The sequence below is a fragment of the Astyanax mexicanus genome, chromosome 5 (genome assembly GCF_023375975.1).
Source record: "Astyanax mexicanus isolate ESR-SI-001 chromosome 5, AstMex3_surface, whole genome shotgun sequence".
Classification (NCBI taxonomy): Eukaryota; Metazoa; Chordata; class Actinopteri; order Characiformes; family Acestrorhamphidae; genus Astyanax; species Astyanax mexicanus.
Window position 1 is genome coordinate 1659705 of NC_064412.1, and position 16912 is coordinate 1676616.

At 38.2% G+C, this 16912-nt stretch overlaps 1 protein-coding gene across 1 annotated transcript in view; it reads right to left on the bottom strand.

Moving 5' to 3' along the window:
• Nucleotides 1-16912, bottom strand: part of gxylt2 (glucoside xylosyltransferase 2) — a 42410-nt gene that overhangs the window by 21144 nt on the left and 4354 nt on the right. Inside the window, exon 2 of the mRNA XM_022662734.2 lies at nt 1323-1518. Coding sequence (XP_022518455.2) covers nt 1323-1518 — 196 coding nt within the window. The remainder of the gene's footprint in view (nt 1-1322; nt 1519-16912) is intronic.

Sequence of the window (16912 nt, forward strand, 5' to 3'; positions counted from 1 at the left end):
AATATCTCTATACTAAAACCAGTCCAAGTGCATGGATTACTAGAACCGTGTCCCATGGTCTGACCAGACAAAGATAAACTTGTTTAGCTCAGATGGTGCCCAATGTATACGGCGCCATGCTTACAGTTAAGCACGGTGGTGGTAGCATCATGAGTGCTGCCAGTAGGGAGGACAGTCGAAGAGGATTTCAGTAGCAACCTGTAGAGCTATAGTAAACTCCATGCCCAAAAAAGTTAAGGCAGTGCTAGATAATAATGATGGACACAAAAAATATTGACACTTAGGGCACAAATTGTGAATGTCTAATTGTGAAGCTGGAGGAAGCTCCTAACAAAACTGTAATTCTTTAAAAAAATAATAATTTATTTCAAAGTTAAACGAGCACTGGATATTAATCTACACAGATTTCTCTTCTGAAAACTGTTTATTTGGGTGAGTAAAGCGCTTCTGTTTATTTACAGTAAGCTTAGCTTTCCAATATTTTAGGTTTTAGTTTTAGTGCGAAAAATATGGTAAGAATGAAAGTTTATGAAATATACTTATTATCACATGATTTTTGTGGTGTTTGGATGCTTTCAGGAACTTGGGAACACAATGGGTTGAGTGTAGAGTTGACTCATTGAGTGAATCGGTTCATGAATTGAGCGCAGATTGGAATCAATGATTCAAAACATTGTTTTTATAAGGCGCACAACGATTTTGGGGAAAATTGAAGGATTTTAACTGCACCCTACTGTCTGAAAAATATGGTATATCATATTTTTATAAATGAATATTTAGATATTTATATTTGTTGTAAACTTTCTGCCACATAGCTTAGAAAAGAAAGCTCCTGGATGTGTAACAGGCACTCATTCCTGTTACTGGAACTCACTCCTGTTACTTACTTCCAGATTTCTACTAAGGCTAGCCACGGTTAGCGGCTAATGCCGCCAGACAGAACTACACTGAGGAAACCAGAGTGTTCCGGTAATGCAGAACACTATCAGCTAGAGGTTCATCCTAGATAGCTTGTTTTAACATGGTAAAGACACAGACTACAGTTCGATATACTCACCTCTCAATGGCAAAAGAGCTAGCTAGCGCTTAGCACGGTTAGCAGCTAATGCTAATACTGCTAATGCTAACTCTGTACTTCAGTGGAGTGTCTTTACTGCTCCTTAATACCTGACTGGTAGAATTCATACATAAGGAGCACCGCATTATAAGGGGCACGGATGATTTTTGGGAAAATTAAATTAATTTGAAGTGCACCTTTTAGTCTGATAAATACGGTAACCTGAATTAAACAGTTAAAGTAACATCTGAGAGCATGCTCTTACCACTTTCTCAAACTGTTCAGTCAGATCCTCCTCAGTGAAGATGTGGAACTTGATCTTCTTGATGCTGAAGAGCAGAGCCGACTTCACCATAGTGAGCGTCTCGTCCAGACGGTTCCCACAGGCCACCACCGCGAGGTGCATCCAGTCCTCCGGGTAGACGACCTTCGACCCGGACCGCCCCTTATCCGTCTTCAGCCTGCGAGGGTTAAATCAAGGTTAGAACCGTCACAGAGCTCCGGATCTACAGCCTGCTGTTCTTCTGCAGCGTGAAACATCTAACATCTAACATCTGAACATTTCAATGAACACCGCCTGTTTTCAGAATGTTAGAATGAAGACCATCCATTAGAATAAATACCGTCCTGTTTTAAGAACATTTAAGTAAAGACAGTCTTTTTTCAGAACATTAGAATGAAGACCATCAGTTTGAAGACCGTCTGTTTTCAGAATGTTAGAATGAAGACCGCCTGTTAGAATAAAGACCGCCTGTTTAAAGAATGTCTGTAGAACAGGCGTATGTCTCTGAAACTCTGAGATGTGTGAATGTGGTTTTACAGTCACGGCTCCTCCACTCAGTGCTTTCAGTACGTGATAAGACCGGCAGGATGGCAGAGGGACGGTCTGAGACAACAGCAGAATTTAAATAGACCCGGAGAGACGCTGCAGGACGAGCTCTGCTCCAGCAGGGACTTCCTGTTTTACTCTGGGGTTTCTTGCGAACATGTTTCTGGTTTAGGATTTACTTTTATGAGCCGCGGTAGAGACTGACCCGGCCTCGGCCAGAGCCAGCTCTCCCCTCCAAACACTGCAATACGATACTACCTCTACACATAGCCCTCCATTTACACACAGACTCCGCTAAAGAAACAAAATCACACAACCAGAGAGAGACAAGAAACAGAGTAATCTTTCTCATTATTCTCTTTAAGAGTAGATCAGGTGAGCTCTGACTTTGGTGGATTGCTATTGTAACGGTGCAGCTACCTGGACGTGTTCAACAAACTCTTCTCAGCAGAGGAAACTGAGCTGCTGGTTGACGCTGTGAAGGAGCTCCAGCAGCTCATTTACGGGAACAGCAATGTTATTTTATTTACTATTCTGTTTATTGTTGATGTAAAAGTTGGGTTTGTGCTGCTGTGTGTTCATGTGTGTGTAATAAGTGGGGGTGTACGCTCGGCTCGATGCGCCTGTGTTACCGAGATAGCGATGAACGTCTGACTGTTGGCGTCTGTCTAGGTTGTATTCAGTCAGTGGAGCTCCTGTGTTTTCTGTTACCAAGATAAACAAGATAAAACTCCAGAAATGTACCTGAACACACCTCATTTCCAGAACACCACGCCCATCAGTGTAGATATATTCAGAAGATCTGCTGCTGTTTAAAGCAGACAGGAGGAAGGAGTGATAATAGACTGTTGGAGGGGTCTAAGATAGTAATGAGCATAGTGACGTGTCTAGCACAGGGTATATGATAGGGTCCAAAAAGAGAAAGATATAGATGTAAAAAAGAAAGAGAGAGAGAGAGAAAGAGAGAGGTAGAGATTGAGGTAAAAAAAGTGGAGTAGAGAGAGTGAGGTAGAGAGTGAGGGAGAGAGTGCAGTAGAGAGAGTGAGGTAAAAAGAATGAAGTAAAGAGAGTGAGGTAGAGAGTGAGGTAAAAAGAATGAAGTAAAGAGAGTGAGGTAGAGAGAGTGAGGTACAAAAGAAAGGTAGAGAGAGTGAGGTAAAGAGTTAGGTAGAGAGAGGTAGAAAGAGAGAAGTAGTGAGAGTGAAGTACAAAAAGTGAGATAGAGAGAGAGGTAGAGATTGAGGTAGAGAGAGAGTGAGGTAGAAAGAGAGAAGTAGAGATGTTAAAAGAAAGAGATAAAGAGGTAGAGTCAGAGAGGTAGAGAGAGTGATGTAGAGAGAGGTAGAGATTGAGGTAGAAAGAGAGAAGTAGTGATGTAAAAAGAAAGAGATAGAGAGTGAGGTAGAAAGAGTGATGTAGAGTCAGAGAGAGAGAGAGAGAGAGAAAGAGGTAGTGATTAAGGTAGAGAGAGGGTAGGGATGTAAAAAGAAAGAGAGAAAGTGAGTGAGAGAGTCAGAAAGGTAGAGAGAGTGAAGTACAAAGAAAAAGGTAGAGAGATTGAGGTAGAGGGAGTGAGGTAGAGAGTGAGATAGAGAGAGAGAGAGGTAGAGAGAGGTAGAGAGAGTGAGAAACAAAAAGTGCGAGAGTGAAATAGAGAGAGTGAGATAGAGAGAGTGAGAGAGTGAAATAGAGAGAGTGAGATAGAGAGAGTGAGATAGAGAGAGTGAGAGAGTGTGGTAGAGAGAGTGAGATAGAGAGAGTGTGGTAGAGAGAGTTAGATAGAGAGAGTGAGATAGAGAGAGTGAGATAGAGAGAGTGAGAGAGTGAGATAGAGAGAGTGAGAGAGTGTGGTAGAGAGAGTGTGGTAGAGAGAGTGAGATAGAGAGAGTGTGGTAGAGAGAGTGAGATAGAGAGAGTGAGAGAGTGAGATAGAGAGAGTGTGGTAGAGAGAGTGCGGTAGAGAGAGTGAGATAGAGAGAGTGAGAGAGTGAGATAGAGAGAGTGTGGTAGAGAGAGTGCGGTAGAGAGAGTGAGATAGAGAGAGTGAGATAGAGAGAGTGAGATAGAGAGAGTGTGGTAGAGAGAGTGAGAGAGTGTGGTAGAGAGAGTGTGGTAGAGAGAGTGAGATAGAGAGAGTGTGGTAGAGAGAGTGAGATAGAGAGAGTGTGGTAGAGAGAGTGCGGTAGAGAGAGTGAGAGGCGAGGGGGGGGCGAGGGGGGGGGCTGTTGTCTCGGCTTTGAAGGCTTATGTTCGCTTCAGAAACGCCTCGTGCTCTTTTACAGCAGGATAAATTACAGCAACTAGGCCAACGCTCACTCCGCTTTTAAAGCTGCAGGAAAAATAAATAAAAAAACATCTGAAAAACAGAATATATTCATCACAAAGAGCTCAAACGTACTAGAGTACTAGAGCTGTGTACTGCAGAGAAATCTGCTTTTAACTTTCCACTTTATTCTGCACCATGAAAAACAGCAAGAGGCCACGTTTCTTTACCTCGTAGTGAAAATGTTCTGCATTGTAGATTAATACTAAAGTCATACAACATATAAATAAAAAACACAGAATTAATCCACTTTTTCTTTTTCTTGTTCTTTGTGAAATACAGTAGGTCTTAATTATATTTAGAGCTTCCTATTATTATAGTAGTTTATTATTTAATAATCATGAAATAAATTCAAAAAGTGTTCTGATTAAACTAGTTACTGCGCTAATGCTAACTAGCTATTTTGTATAGGTAGTAAGTAACTATAGGTTTAAATAGGATCTCCGGTGGATTTTGCATTTTAAATGCATTTTAAAATGAAAAGCAGCAAGAGGTCACGTTTCTTTACCTCGTCTTGGAAATGTTCTGTATTGTAGATCAATACTAAAAAGTCATACAAACTATAAATAATAAACATATGGAATTAATATTTTTCTTTTTCTTGTTCTTTGTGAAATACAGTAGGTCTGATTTATATTTAGAGCCTCCTATTATTACAGTAGTTTATTATTTAATAATCATGAAATCAATCCAAAAAGTGTTCTGATTAAACTAGTTACTGGGCTAATGCTAACTAGCTATCTTGTATAAGTAGTAAGTAACTATAGGTTTAAATAGGATCTCCGGTGGATTTTGCATTTTACAGAGACTCTAAGGGTGTACTCACACTAGGCAATCCAATCCGTGCTGCATGCAGTGCATGACATTAGTGATGAGACGTTCCTGTAAACGAACATGGTGGTGTTATCCTGAATACAACATTGGCGTCAGGAAAATCACCCCCATCGCTTGGGCGGGGTGGGCGATATGACCCTACAATAATATCACGATATTTCATGGAATGTTCGCGATAATGACACTCTTGGCGATATAACTAAACACTGAATTTTAAAAAAATATTTAAAGAATACAGTACTGCAATTTTTTTAAATTAAATTATATTATTGCATACAATATATGACACAACCCTAACTGAGTGATACGTCACGATATTTCAGGGTATAATATCGTTCACCATATTCAAAAATGTTGCCGATATTTTTGTGTATGATACGATGCGGTAGGGGTGGGCGATATGGCTCTAAAATAATATCACGATATTTCAGGGTATTTTTGTGATAACGATATATTGGCGATATAGGAAAACTAAAATAATTCATTCATTTCAGGAATATAGTATAATAGTATAACAGTATAATCATAATGTGGCAAAATAAATAATATAGCATAAAATAATATAATGCAGCAAAAATATTGCAGAATATTTAGTGCATGCATATAAACTGCAAACTAAAACAATTATACAATAAATACACCTAAAGCTTCACAGTGAATAATAGACTACTTTTAAGACAGAACATCTCTATTATCACAATATGGATTTTTAATATCATGATATACAATATTGTATACAATATAATATTGCCCACCCCTACGATGCGGCACACCACTACTCTCACTGTGTCGCCATGTATGTAACCATGACTGAGATAACCATGACTTTTGGGGCATATTTCTAAAAATCTCCACTTTTATCACAGAGACGGTGAATACACGCTCTCTCTCTCGAGAGGGTGCTTTAATGGCGAATTTCAAGAAATCTGACAGTATCAAGTGCATTCACTGCCAAAAACATTATAATGATGAAACTGGCACTCATCAGGACCGCCCCAGGAAAAAAAGAGCAAGAGTTTCCTCTGTTTCACAGGAAAAGTTCCAAATCAGCCTCAGAAACCACAAGTTCACAGAGTATTTTTTGGTTTGTTTAACACTTTTAAATTACCACATGATTCCTTACGTGTTGCTTCATGGTAACATGTGCTCTTAAGTAGATTTTTTTAAATAGCTTGCAAGAAAATGGCTTTTATTTTAATGCTAATAAATAAATAAAAATGTAGAAATTAAAACTAAATTCACCTGGATCAGCAATATAGTATTATAACAATACTCTACACTAAATGATTTTTTTTTTTTAGTGAAGAAATCAATCATCTTCTAAACTATCAGCTTTTTTTAGGAGTTTAAAATAATCCCCATAATAAGACCCATTTTAGAACCTTTAGTTTTTTAGTTTTAAGAGACTTTTAAGAGATTTGGATCAGAGAGCCTTCTTACAGATAAAAGCTCTTTACTAAAAATCCCAAACAGATTTTCTTTTTAACAGAAAACTCAAAGAATCGTCTGAAGCTCAGCTTAAACGGATCATTATCTGGTTAAATCTTCTTCAGATAAAAGAAGATTCTCTCGTCTCTCTTCTTTTAGCTTGGAGAGCAGCTTCAGGAACACCATCTGTGCACCAGATGTCCCTCAGAATATATATCTTGAGGTAAGTTCGGCATTTCCTTGCCAAGCCGAAATAACTGGGCAGCTTTTCAGCATTCACTTCATTCAGCATCCAGTTTAAATCTGTATAACTGAGCTAAAAACAAACACACGGCTGTATCGGGTTCCTCTACCCAACATTACTCAGGCAGCTCTCTGAAAAACACAGTGCTGAACCTGATTCAGCACATCTGGAAGGGTTTAGGTGGGCGGAGACGGGTTATATCGGTTACTGCAGGTCGTTATAACAGGTAATAATCAGGTTATGCTCTGCTATTACTCGTATTTGTAGCAGATAAAATTATACAGCATTAAAAAAAGCTGTTTAAAGCTGCTCTACTGTTTTTAACCAACGAGAAAAAATATTCTGAAACAGAAACAGAACAAAAACTGCACATGTGGTGTTAAAATTCAACTCCACACAGAGCCTAAATTCAACTACCCTCCATTATTCTTTGGTTGGGGTTATTACTGGGCTTTATGTTTTTTGTGCACGTTATTTGTGTGTTTTTATTTGTTATATGTGTTTTTAGATAAATTGGATTTATCTAAAAGAGTTCAAATTTAAACTCTCCACAGAGTTAAAATTCAACTTCACAAAGTTAAAATTCAACTACCCAGAGATACAATTAACTACCCACAGAGTTAAAATTCAACTACCCACAGAGTTAAAATTCAACTACCCACAGAGTTAAAATTCAACTTCACACAGAGTTAAAATTCAACTTCACACAGAGTTAAAATTCAACTTCACACAGAGTTAAAATTCAACTTCACACAGAGTTAAAATTCAACTTCACACAGAGTTAAAATTCAACTTCACACAGAGTTAAAATTCAACTTCACACAGAGTTAAAATTCAGGTCCCTGCACAGTTAAATTTTAACTTCCCACAGATAAAATTTAACTACCCACAGATTTAAAATTCAAGTGTAATCAAACCCCCTTGAGAGTTAAAATTCAACTGCCCACAGAGTGAAAATTCAATTTTCTTGAGTTAAAATTTAACCCCACACAGTTAAAATTTAACTGCTTACACAGCTTAAGTTAAAACTGCCCGCAGAGTTAAAATTCAACCGCCCACAGAGTTGACTGAAATGCATTAAAATGCTAAATGCTAGCTCTTTCGTCGTTCAGAGGGGAGTATATCAGACTACAGCTAGACTACAGTTAGCTAATATCACCCTGGCCTACCAGAACACTCCGGGTTCCTCTGTGCTGCACTCTCGGGCGGCATTTACTAGCACTAGCGGTTAGCTGCTAATGCTAATGCTGCTGCACCCAGCCTTAGTAGAATCTGGAAATCTAAGCTTACTGAAAAACGGAAAAGCGGAAGCGCTTCCCTCACCCAAATAAACAGTTTTATTTAGTAGAGAAATCTGTGTAGATTAACATCCAGCACTATTTAAAATAACTTTAAAATAGTTTTTTAAGTTTTTTATCACAGTTTTGTTTGCTTAGAACAAAATTTAGAAGGAAACATGGCGACAACCCTGTTCCTTACTAGTGTTGCATAATGCACCTTATGCACCTATAATCTGGTGCATTTTGTGTATGAAAACAGACCAGAAAATAGAAGATACTTTATTTACAGTGCGCCTTGTTATACAGTGCACATTATAGTGCAAAAAATACAGTAGCTTCAGATCAGATCTAGAACAGTAGAATGTGGAGAGACTTCAGAAATGAAAAAATGGTTTTCCAAGACCGAGCAGCTCAAATCCATCCAAACCAAACCTCACATCACCAAACCATGCAACAACGCAGCCCAGAGAATATTTTTTAGGCATGGCAGTTTAGGCAGGACAGTCTGTGACTATATTATGCTGGATAAACTAAAATATTAACTTTTGGGTCAGTTTTATTGTGTATAAATCAAGAAGAAACTCAGGCAAGAATCCATTATAGCTTTCATTCAAACGGCAAAAATGCAGCGAGTTTCAGCTCGGTATGAAAATCCTCTCCTCGCTTTCTCTCGAGTTCGGGAACAGAGCCAGAGCTCTGGCCAACTGATTTAACACTCGCTCTCTCTCTCTATTTTCCTTCTCTCTCTCTTTTCTCTCTTCTCTCTCTCCACCTCACGATCTTACCCTCTTTTGCCAAGAGCTGCTTTTTTTCCCATCCTTGGCTCAAAAAGCAGCCTCTCAGTAAAAAACTAAGCTGGAGAAAAGTAGGAAAAGTTTCATTTCTTCTTGTTTTTTCTCGGTTCTTCTCGTTTTTTCTCGGTTCTTCTCGTTTTTTCTCGGTTCTTCTCGGCGACTGGGCCTCGGCTCTCTCTGGTTGGCTCATCAGGATGCTCGGGCGAGCGAGGAGAACGTTTCTGGGGCTGTGTGAGGAACGAGAGCCAGGTTGGGGGAGGCTAAGCTCTAAGTCTTCCCAGATGACATGTTTATTGAGCTACGTAACGCTCCTGACATGAGGCAGACCGTTTGCCTCCAGGGGCACGAGGAAACCGGGTTCCAGATGACGGGGAAAGGTATTTGTTTAAAGCGCTTCATCGAGAAAAGGCCGGGCCGGGTCGGTACTTGCTCCTCGGTGCTGCAGAACAGTCAGACACATACTGACTAATGTAGAAAACAATTAAACTATGTCTTTATGTCACAAGTTTTAATGTTTCAAACATTAAAAAATAACTCTGGATACCACAAAAACATACCAAACAAAAGTCCTGATTGATAGACTATATTCTAAAGGTTTTCAATAAACTAAACTATACTAAATGGTGCCACTTTAAAATGAGACTCCTTTATAAAGGATTCAGAAATAGCACTAGCAGTTAGCCCCTAATGCTAATGCTGCTGCACCCAGTCTTAGTGTAAATCTGTAAATCTAAGCTTTCTGTAGATAAAAGGAAGCACTTTACTCACCAAAATAAACAGTTTTCAGGAGAGAAAGAACCGGCTGAATTAAAAGGAAAATATAGCGACACCCCTGTTCCTTTCTAGTGTCGAAAGTAGTGAAAATAGACCAGAAAATAGACGTTTATTAACAGTTCGAATTACAATCCTGTGCACCTATAGTGCAAAACATGCAGCATCTTGTAGAAGAGTCAGACACCTTCATTTTCACATTCAGAGTTTCACAAGTGATGGTGTTTCAACCATATAAATTAAAGAAAAAAACCTGACACCACAAAAACTTTCCAAAGGAAAAATCTTGATTTATTGAAGGCTTTCACTCTATACTAAATGGTACCACTCTATAAAGTGTTTACAACCTAATTAATAACATTAATAAACTCTTTATATTTACTTTTTATTTTAATTTTTAGATGGTGCCTACTAAATATACACTAGTAGACAAATATAGGTGCCATAAAGAGATATTTTTACACAAAAGTTATTTTTGGTTGTCTAACCAAAGAATATAGAATAATTAGAGTAAAATGAGAAGTAGAAAAACAAGCCTTAAAGCCGGCAACAAAACCTAAAGGCTTTATACTGAGGTTGCAACAATGTGAGAATGAAAATTTTAGGCTAATATCAATCAGGGCACCAGCCCATCATCCCTGGGGCGATTATAATAGCACACGGGATGAGATTAAACAATAAAACAGGGCGATTTCAGGACAGTGTTTAAAAAAATACAACTGGGACTTTTCCCATTGCTTAGCATATAGTGCCTTTCAACATTGAGTCAATATGCTTGCTGTGTGATGCTGTAATGATGCAAGTGAAGGAGGGTCAATTGTCAGTCAACTGTGGAGCTTCAAAAGTGGCAACGGTAATCAAGGAAACTGCACAACTTGTGAAAACAGTAAAACTGAGCTTTTAGCATCAGTGAATAGACTAAAACAAAATTAAATTAAATTAAAATGCTTTCAGGAACGTTGTCATTATCAACAGGCATATTTATTTTAGCGATCCAAATATTTTGCATTATTATTGCATACAATACGATATGCACACCCCAAGTGCGACTAGTGAGTGTGTGCTAATACACACTCTTGTGTAAGAAACACAGGCTGGCTGCCCGTGTGAAGGAGCACAGCTTTATTGCTTCACTGTGGTTCTGGTGAACACACACCCGTAAGCCCTGACTTAGCGTCGGGGGTTGGGGGAGCTGACAGCAAAAAGAGCATATCAGCCTTAAACCGGATTAAACCCCATCTCCAATTTCATCTAACTTAATCCATCAGGAATATTCAGAGATCTTTCCAAAGCTCCTCTCAGTTTTCATCAGGACGTTTCTGAACCGCTGCCTAGAAAAGCTGGATATTTTTACTGGACCCTCTGCTGCTGGGGTGTGTAAAAATATCGATATATATATCAAAGTATCGCAATGTTAGGTTCTACAACGCTGTATCAATCCCTAAAATCACAATAAATAATTTTTAAATAATAGTTTTGCATGCAGATAATACACAATCAATATCTCACAATAAAGGTGCTAAATATCTAAATATTGTAAATAAATTAGAATTTTGTTTATACTTGAGTTTAAAAAAAAAAAGAGGTAAACTGTAGGGGTGGGTGATATGGCTCTAAAATAATATCACGATATTTCATGGTATTTTCACGATAACGATATTTTTGGCTATATGACAATTATTATTTAAATTATTTAGAATTTTATAATAATAATAATAATAATAATAATAATAATAATAAGATATGGCTAACTGAGATATTTAAAAAAAGAATTTTATCAGATTTGTAACAGAAGTCAATGATCCAGAATATCATGATAGTAGAAATGCACTCCATATATCTCCATATATCCAGGATTAAAGTAAAATAAATGATACTGGACAGATATAATCTGTCTCTAGTAGATATATCATGAGTAATTAGAACAGTGTGAATTTTTCTTTTGCTAAATTAGGTAATTAGGGGTGGGTAATATGGCACGATATTTCAGGGTATAATATCGTTCACAATATTTAAATGTTTTGGCAATATAATCACGTCCGATACGATATGGCACACCCTTAGTAAACTGTCATTTTGTATTAAGTACAAGTAAATACAAATATTTTAGCAGTTTATCTGGTTTAGGTTGGATTATTATGGCTAATTCAATGCAATCCAGCATTGAAAATAGATGTTCCAAACCAAAATGCCCAGCTTCTATAAGCATGTTATTTTCTTGCCACTTATATAGTTATATATATTAAATAGCCATTGTGTGCAGTATCAGCATCTCTATAAAACTCGTCAGCTTTTCTGGAAGGTGGTGGATGTTAGATTAGTTAGCTAGTTAGCTTAATGGTGTCCTCACATACGCTGTAAATAACTGCAAATACGGTTAAATACGCTTTAGGTATGTTGGTTTAGCATAGCTAGCTACTTTATGACCAGTGTCCACGACAGAAGCTACTTCATACTGCATTTACTTTAAATACAATACGACCAGAAACCATCTAAATCCCTATCCGGATGGGATTAGTTTCTCAGGGGGACGTTTGTGTAAAATTTTTCACACTTCTACTCTGTGATAAAACTTCAGCATCCGGAATACAGTTGAAAAAACAGGAGGACCAGTGAGTGTTCAGTAGCTCCTCCATTTCCACTCGCTGTTGTGTTTTTAATGTGGATCTCCATGGAAACCGTGGTGCACCCAAAGTGTAACTACGGTGCACAGCAGTGGACAAATATCTATTTTATTAAAGGCGAGGAGACGAAACTCAGAGATGAGCGTCCGGACGGGACTAAAATTACCGGAGGAGCACGGAGTTCAGAGAAAAACAGTAGATAATTCAGCCTGTAATTTTCTCAGAGGACGTCTGAGAAAAACACCTACATGATCGTTCTGGACTGGAATAAAATCACAGAGGATAAAAAAAAACCCATAAAAAAGAAAATTACCCCAGAAACCATATGAGAAAATAATCCCATTCGGATAGGGCTTAATATGAATTAAGCAGATATTCTAACAAACTCACAGAAGCAACAATCTCTTGGCAAAATTTGGCATTTAAATATAAACGTCTACCATCATTCAGGCCAAAAGTAAAGTCTTTAAAAGTGATTTTTAAAAATACACTTCAGCCGTTCACTTTTTCCACAATAACTTTTTGACTCATTTCATTTCATAAGCAGCACTTTAAAAGAGCAGCAGATTTCAGCCTGTCAGCACATAGCTCTCGCGCTCGCTCTCTCTCTCTCTCAATCTCACACTCTAACTCTCTCTCCCGTTCTCCCTCTCACAAAAACTCCGCTCAGAGGCAAAATCAGCACTCACACTGTCACGTAGTGTGAACTACTGCAAAAGACTCTCGCTGACGAGTCGCAGACGCCCGGCAAATATTCAACATGTTTAACACCTGACTCAGTCAGCGACTAGGAGTCAGGAGCAGCTGCTACCTACAGTCAATGGAATCATAGAAAGAGAGAAACACAGGTCCAAAACTTACCAGAGCTGTTTATAGAGAGTCTGACCACCCTACCATTCCCCCTGTTATATCAGTAAATCACTGTTAAACTCTAGAGGCAGCCAGCGAGTGAGTCTTATATAAATAAGGGTGAATAGAGCTAAAAGCCAAACATTTTAAATAAAATAAATAATAATTAACTACTTGTTCCGAGCATTTCTTTAATTTTAGAAAGTAGAATAATGTATTGTATTAAAAAACACAAAAGTTTTTCAGTATTTTATCTACAGAAAACAGGTTTTACACTGTAAAGCTCTCGCATTACTGCTACTGTAAGCTGATTGGTTGGCGAGCCGATCCTGGAGATACAGGTAGAGCATGTTTAAAAAGTTTATAACTGAAGTTCACAATGATAAAAAATGATCTGTGGTACAAAAACATTTGATGTAGTTCTGTTTTGAGGGCATAAGTACATATTTCACTCAGTTGCTTCATATGAACTCGTTCATGCTGGACTCACTTTAAGTGCGTATTCTCCTCTATAGAGATTCTCTGGAATGACATCGCTAGTTCTCCAGTGTGTTTAGTTATGGTGTTTTCTTGTGATAAACTGTGAGGTGAGTGTGCGATTTCCACGAGAAATAGTGTAATTTGTGATAATAATAATAATAATAATAATAATAATAATAATAATAATAAATATTCATAGAGATTAGAGATATTAAAATAAAAATATTGGGTGATTAATTAAGGAAGAAAGTAAAAATAGTCATGAAAGCATTTTACAGTTAAATTAATAGAAATAAAAGACATAAGATGCAACATCAAAATATTCCATCAATATAATATTAATAATAACAGTACAGACATTAATAATAATCAGTGGATGGTCTCACTGGTTGTCTCTCTCTCACACTCTATCACTTTCTCTAACTCTTCCTCTTGTCCTCACGCTATCTCAGTCTTACATTATCTTACTCTCTCTCTCTCTCTCTCTCTCTGTGTCTCTCTCTCTCTCTCTCTCTCTCTCTCTCTGTGTCTCTCTCTCTCTGTGTCTCTCTCTCTCTGTGTCTCTCTCTCTCTCTCTCTGTGTCTCTCTCTCTGTGTCTCTCTCTCTCTGTGTCTCTCTCTCTCTGTGTCTCTCTCTCTCTGTGTCTCTCTCTCTCTGTGTCTCTCTCTCTCTCTGTGTCTCTCTCTCTCTCTGTGTCTCTCTCTCTCTGTGTCTCTCTCTCTCTCTGTGTCTCTCTCTCTCTCTGTGTCTCTCTCTCTCTCTGTGTCTCTCTCTCGCTCAATCACCCTCTTGCTCACCCTTGTTCTCGCACTCTCTTAATTCAGTTTAGTTTATTGGTGTTAATTGGCATGAATGTATTTATATACACTTTTACCAAAGCAATTAATAATACAAGTAAACAGAAAATAGCAATATTAAAAAGATTGAGTGATCAATTATTGTCTTTCGTTCTACTCCCCCCCCCCCGAACTTCCTCATTTCCTTTACTTCATTTTTTGTGTTTTTACTTAAAATGTAATTCATTTAAATACAATGGGAAAGTCCCTGGTACAAGCCCTGCTGGCTTTTTTGCGTTTTATTACAACTTTTTGTCTTTATTACGTTTTTCATGTATTGTGCATAAATATAAAAGAAATAAAAAAAATCAATAAAGGTAGTAAAAAAGTTATAGTTATAGGTAGTATAGAAGTGAATAGAAGTGAAAGATGTAACATCAATATATTAATATCAATAGAATAGTAATAATAACAGTACAAATATTACTAATGATTAGTGGGTGGTCTCACTGGTTCTCTCTCTCTCTCTCTCTCTCTCTCTCTCTCTCTCTAGTGTGTGTAGTGTGAGTAATGTGTGTGTAGTGTAAGGGAAGTGATGGTGTATCAAAGAGTTGTTTGTCAGTCTGGTGTCGGTAAGGCAGGAAGTCTGTTATAGGAGGATGAGTGTATACGGCGGGGGGGGGGGGGAACCTGTTGGTATTAATCGAGTCTAAATCGAGCTACAGGTCACGCTCTCGTCCTCACCTACACTCCTGTTTTCTGTCCTGCAGGCGGTATTTTCCAAATCACTTTCTGCAGGGCTGCTCCCCCCGCCCCCATCAGTTATCAGTGTGGGTGTGGACAGACTGAGGGTCACCGGTGTTATATATTTAAATACATACAGATCTGAAAAAAAAAACACTTAAAAATGATGAGTTTCTTTGATTTTACCAAATTAAAAAAAACCTCTGGAATATAATGAAGAGGAAGATGGATGATCACAAACCATCAAACCACCAAACTGAACTGCTTGAATTTTTACACCAGGAGTAAAGCAGCATAAAGTTATCCAAAAGCAGTGTGTAAGACTGGTGGAGGAGGACATGATGCCAAGATGCATGAAGACTGTGATTAAAAACCAGGGTTATTCCACCAAATATTGATTATTTCTGAACTCTTAAAACTTTATGAATATGAACTTGTTTGTTTTCTTTGCATTATTTGAGGTCTGAAAGCTCTGCATCTTTTTTGTTATTTCAGCCATTTCTCATTTTCCGTCTATCTGTCTCTCTTTCGCTCACGCCATCGGTCTGTCTGTCTCTCTGTTTCTCTCTTTCGCTTGCATCATCTATCTGTATGTCTATCTCTTTTGCTTGTACCGTCTGTCTGTCTCTTTGTTTCTCTCGTTCATTTGTGATGTCTGTCTGTCTGTCTCTTTCACTCCTATATTTGCGTCAGAGTCAGACTGTCTCTCTCTCTTTTTTTTGCTCGCATTGTCTGTCTGTCTCTGTCTCTCTCTCTCTGAGATATTATAATACAGTACAAAAGTATCTAGTCTGCAGACCAAAACCTACAATACACTATTATTACTGTCTCCTCACAATAATACTGGAAAATTCCAGCATTAAAAAATATCATTTTAATTCATTTTTAGGTGACTGAAACAACTAATATAATTAAATTTTAATAATCTAATGCTGATATTTGTTAAAAAGAACTCAAACACTGAAATGCATCCAGTAATATTCTTATTAAAATATTTGTAGTTTAAGCTTGAGTTTAAGTTAAAGTAATGCTGTTGTTGACAGTAGGAGAGAAACCTGGTTTCAGCATTTAATAAAACAGCTCAATTATTTTTTATTATTTTTTACACCAAATTTACCAAAAACACACAGAACCGGGGGGTTTATACTAAAGTGTGAGCCAAACTGTACATTTTCTGTACCGTTACACCTCTAGTATATTACACCTCTAGTATACGGGCAATATCAATGTTTTTCCCGCCTCTATTCCCTAGAAACAAGTGTGATCTCAGGTAATGGTTGCATATCAATCAGCTGAAGGTGTAAAACGGTTCTTACATTAATTATTAATGGCTATTCCTGCAAATCCACCAGTTCATCCATTCTTAATCCAATGAGGCAAACAATTAATTCACTTTCTACAGTTGACTGAATGAAGGCGTGGATAATGCTGTTCCGTCTCAGACGGCCCCGGAGGACGCGGCTCGCTCAATTAGGCCAAGCTCCCGCTCATTGATTTGTCCTTTTCTCAACGTAGCCCAGAGACGCTTTCACAAACGAGCCCAATCTCTTCAAGGTGACCTCGGGTTGGACCTGACAGGAGGCCAACTTTTGATAAACACTCAGTCGGGCGCTCAGGTTAGATGAGCTTTAATCAAAGCTGCCTCCCGAGACTGGCGGAGGTCAAGGTCTCCGCTCCGCCGGCCTTCAGCTCATGTTGATGCAGCATGACTAGAATTAATTTGCTGGGTGTTGCATCTTTATTCCTGCCTCAATGCATCAGTGCATTAATCCATGCCTAGATAACCAGAAAGGGGGAGATTGGACGCTTCGTTACCATCGAAATCCCGTTGCATCGGCTTTTCTGAGACACCCACACTCACCCACATGTCCTTGGAGA